The 5000-nt window shown below is 36.4% G+C and overlaps 1 protein-coding gene across 18 annotated transcripts in view; it reads right to left on the bottom strand.

Annotated features, from left to right (window-relative positions):
- trol (terribly reduced optic lobes) overlaps positions 1-5000 on the bottom strand; it is a 266084-nt gene that overhangs the window by 251592 nt on the left and 9492 nt on the right. For all 18 annotated transcript variants that reach the window (XM_070114424.1, XM_070114425.1, XM_070114431.1 and 15 more), the window contains exons 7-8: positions 4010-4138; positions 2876-3004 (exon numbers count right to left, since the gene is read on the bottom strand). In XM_070114424.1, coding sequence (XP_069970525.1) covers positions 2876-3004; positions 4010-4138 — 258 coding nt within the window. The remainder of the gene's footprint in view (positions 1-2875; positions 3005-4009; positions 4139-5000) is intronic.

Here is a 5000-nt window from a genome sequence, read left to right as displayed (position 1 = left end):
AAGGATAGTGTTCGTTCATTTTCTTAACTTGAACCGAGGGCTTTACCTTCCATTTGCTTTACATCGCTATATACACACTCTTTTCAAACAACGCCAACGCAAACTCCTTTTTATTTCAAGGCCAATAGATTACAAGGTCTGTTCAGGCTATTTCAAAATTGGTTATCTACAGCGCTCTTGGGTTGTGACGTCACAAGCATTGACTCGAGCCTCAAGTACTAATAAATTCACTCTGTACATAGAGTAATTGCGATCTTTCTGCATTTAGGTTTTATTTCTTAACCCTTACGAATGAGTAATTATGAAAATCATCTTTAAGCTAATGTAATACTTTACGTCTGTATCTAACAACTCTACTGCTGCTGACGTCATCATTTGCGAATTGAGTTGGGGGAATAACCTTGCATTCTCTTGACCTTGATCACAGGACTTCCCGGCACTTTATTAATACTGTAACATCAAATTGCATACTTCTTTTCGTTCCCTTGCACACTCATTCGAAACAAGAAAAGGAATCCTACATGATTTGCGTTTCAGTCTAGTGTTCATTTTTATGGGCATCGTGTACTGAATGTTGAATGAGAAATGTGTTTAAAAAGTAGACAATCATTCTCTAAATATATTCAAATGTACACTGGAACACAAATGCATATCTATCTGCATACACACACACAATGTATATATATATATATATATATATATATATATATATATATATATATATATATATATATATATATATATATCTATATAATATATATATATATATAATATATATATATATATATATGTATATATATATATTTATATATATATATATATATATATATATATATATATATATATATATATATATATATATATATATATATATATACATATATACATATATATATATATATATATATATATATATATATATATATATATATATATATATATATATATATATATATATATATATATATATATACATATATACATATATACATATATATATATATATATATATATATATATATATATATATATATATATACATATATATATATACACATATATATATATATATATATATATATATATATATATATATATATATATATATATATATATATATATATATATATATATATATATATATATATATATATATATATATATATATATATATATATATATATATATATATATATATATATATATATATATATGTATATAGGCCTTTTCTGTACCTTCTCTAAAACCCCTAGTATTTGGATACATCCTCACACGTTTGGCCTTTATGCTGACATTATTGGAACCTATTGAAACGTCTATTTTTAGCCTCTACAGACAATCAAATTCAGACACTTCAAACACTATTTTGATTCGCGATCGGCTCACGCGGTTCTCCACCTACGTGGGGGGGTGGGGGTGAAGTCCTGACTAACTCTGATTGGCTACAATGCAAAGTAGCTCGATGGTGATTGGCCGCGGCATTAAACAGCTCAAACGTGATTGGCTGACAGGCGGGAGAATTTCGGGTGCTGTTATTCCGGAGACACAAGAAGCTCTCCGTAAAAGGTGTTTAAAAGCCTCTGAATATTAGCAATAATGACACACTTATTTAGATTTCCGTTCATTATGAATCGTATCATGTATTTCTGGATAAATAGATCATATATTAAAATGCATAAACTCTGCCTTTTTAGCGTTACATCAAATACATGTTCACTCTATATGGGTAAAATTTAATGTCCATAACGAAGGTTGCTATTTCTAATTTCTAATTTCTAACGTGATCATGCCAAATACTCTGGCTTTGACTTCAGTGGGATGAAAATCATCATAAATATTTTATAACACTATGATGTAAACTCACGCTCAAAATTACCAAAGAACAGGCTTTATACCTTCACTCGTTCATATATTACAATGAGACAAGTAAATATAATAACTGTGATTCGACCTGTTCATGGAGCTCATTGCAAAACTTCAATTAAAATAATTCCACTTTCCGTATGATGAATGACTAATAAATGAAAGAAGATGGTAGTTGGTTTGTCTGAATCTAAGAAATGTATTTGGGAGTTTTCACACCCTTGCTGAGCCAAAAGAGGGGTCTAATTAATAGTATTAGACGAAGGGTAGGCAGATAATTTTTCATTCTATTTGAAGCTTCCATACCATTTTGCCTCTAATAAAAAATTGCATCAGCATATTAAGTAATTTCATGGCTTTCTATTGACTTTTAACGCGAATGAAATAGTTATCTCTTCTCTTTAAAACCCTTCGTATTTCAGATAAAATTTCGATGATCCTGTGTTGTATTGCGACCACGAGCCAACATCAGAAATGTATGTTTTGGTTTTCGGGATGATACAAAAAGGTCTCACATATATATATATATATATATATATATATATATATATATATATATATATATATTATATATATATATATATATGTATATATATATGTATATATATATATATATATATATATATATATATATATATATATATATACACATACATACACACACACGCGTACACGTACACGCGCGCGCGCACGCGCACACACACACACACACACACACACATATATATGCATATATGTATATATATATATATATATATATATATATATATATATATATATATATATATATATATGCATATATATATGTGCATTTAAAAAGCCCCGCAGAGTCGAGTGGAAGGGGCAGCAAACCCACAAGCGAGGGGGGGGGGGCACAGACTCTAACAGGATGACCGAGTTCTGAGAAGGAGTTAGTCTCACAAACACTACACTTCGCGCCGCCCTTCCGAAGAGGGAGGGCGCGAAGGGGGGCAAAGGAGGGAGGGGGGGGGGGGTCGCAAGCTCTACCGACCGGGTGTCACGAAGCACTTGGCCGGGTCTTCGTCAGTGTTGTCGAAGCAATCCTGGACGCCGTCGCACACTTGGCTGCTCTCGATGCACTGCGTGTCGTCGTCACAGGAGAATTGGTCCTGTCTGCACCCTGGCGAGAGAGGCGGGGCCGAAGGGGCAGCATGGCGTTAGGTTATGCCTAGAGGGACATCCTCGCTCTCTCGATCTTTCTTATCTTTATTTTTTGGGGGCTTTTCGTCCTTTTTTCGTCTCAACGACTCGCTACAAAGACTAGGCCGCAAAGTTTCGCTTTCAGAAGGTGCAACTGTATAGTTTTCAATAACTACTGTTTGGAATTTTAAAACTATATGTATGTAGTAAAAATATGTTGTAAAAGTGATGTACTGAAACATGCTGAAATTTATATCTTGTGCAAGTGCTTTGAACCCTTATTCAGTATGGTAAATGTTTTATAAATCACATAACAAAAGCATGTACATTTAATTGTGTTGTTTAAATAATAGATTATTCCTTAGTATGTATTGTTAGTTTGGATTGAAACGGAAAAGGTTAGAAGGTCGTTGAAAGCGCAAATCGCATCGAAGTAAACGGGCGACGTCCAAATGTCGTTTGGTTTAAGACGAGGAACTTCATATGAATCATCGGAGAAATATAGCAAAACGTAGACTGAAATCATGTTTTGCATAAATATGGACTTATTTCTCGCGATAATTTGGGCTGAAGTTGTCGTCGAAGGCGGGGAGACAGTGGCATAACTTCCATGCGCTCTTTACAGCAGAGGTTCAGGGCACCCGGAGCTCTCTTGAATCACTCAAAATAGCGCTAAAATCGAGTTCCCGGCAGACCAAAACGCCCTCCAGAACTCCTTGCCTAATAGGAAGCCCTAAGGACTCCGGGCTTTAAACCCAAAGCTACGCCACTGGGGACAGAGGAAAACTCAGGATGAAGCAGGGGAAGAACGAGGGACGCTGTGTTAGCTGTCAATTCAGCTAACACATATTTGTTCGCATACAAGCACCACGGTTCGTATGCCAAGTTCTACCCAGAAAGACCCTCAGCTGAAACGGAAGCGAAAAGCCTCTGCAAAAGGGGGGAAGACCGAAGGCAAAACAAAGGAAAAAGGGACACTATTTACCGCTTGAGGCGCACCCGGCCTCGTCCTCTCCTCGGGGACACTCCCTCACACCGTCACAGAAACAGGCGTAGGTCGTGCCATCGTCACACGTCCTGGGTCCCTGGTCGTCCGAACGACACGTTGGTCGTGCTAAGGATAATGTTTGTGCATTTTCTTAGTTTCTGGCGACAACTTTCTGTCCGTTCTTAATCTTCTTCAAACTCAAATAATAAACATCATGCTATCTACAAAATCGATATATACAGCGAATTCTCACTCGCGCATGCTCTCTCACTTCCAATCGTTCAATCTTAATTAATACTCACACTTCTTGTTAGTTATAAGACCCTGTTTCCTTACTCATACGTAACACTTACTCGTCCAATTTATTAATACAGTATTTTGTGTCACCACATTTTTTTCACCTTTTTTCTAACACCTGCGAGTTACGCATGGGGCAGACAAGGAAGCAACAGATAGGAAAAAATGCTCCAAAATAAGACACATTCGCTTCAGGACCACATCTCACAGCATCGCACTCGTGTAAGCTTTGGCCACGCTCTGTCCGGTCCTTGTATGCGGACTTGTTTATCGCGTGTATCATGGTAGAGAGTGTGGCTTGGTGTCTACGTTACATATATGAATAAATGAATGAATGAATGAGTGAGTGAGAGAGAGAGAGAGAGAGAGAGAGAGAGAGAGAGAGAGAGAGAGAGAGAGAGAGAGAGAGAGAGAGAGAGAGAGAGAGAGAGAGAGAGAGAGAGAGAGAGAGAGAGCAAAGACAGAAAGCAAGAAAGACAGAAAGACACACACACACACACACACAGAGAGAGAGAGAGAGAGAGAGAGAGAGAGAGAGAGAGAGAGAGAGAGAGAGAGAGAGAGAGAGAGAGAGAGAGAGAGAGAGAGAGAGAGAGAGAGAGAGAGAGAGAGAGACAGACAGACAGACAGAAAGACAGAGAGAGAGAGAGAGAGAGAGAGCGAGAGAAAGAAGAAAAAAAAAGAAAGATAG

This window comes from Penaeus vannamei, chromosome 36 (genome assembly GCF_042767895.1).
Source record: "Penaeus vannamei isolate JL-2024 chromosome 36, ASM4276789v1, whole genome shotgun sequence".
Classification (NCBI taxonomy): Eukaryota; Metazoa; Arthropoda; class Malacostraca; order Decapoda; family Penaeidae; genus Penaeus; species Penaeus vannamei.
Note: the sequence above shows the minus strand (reverse complement) of the source record. Positions and strands in the feature narration are given on the sequence as shown.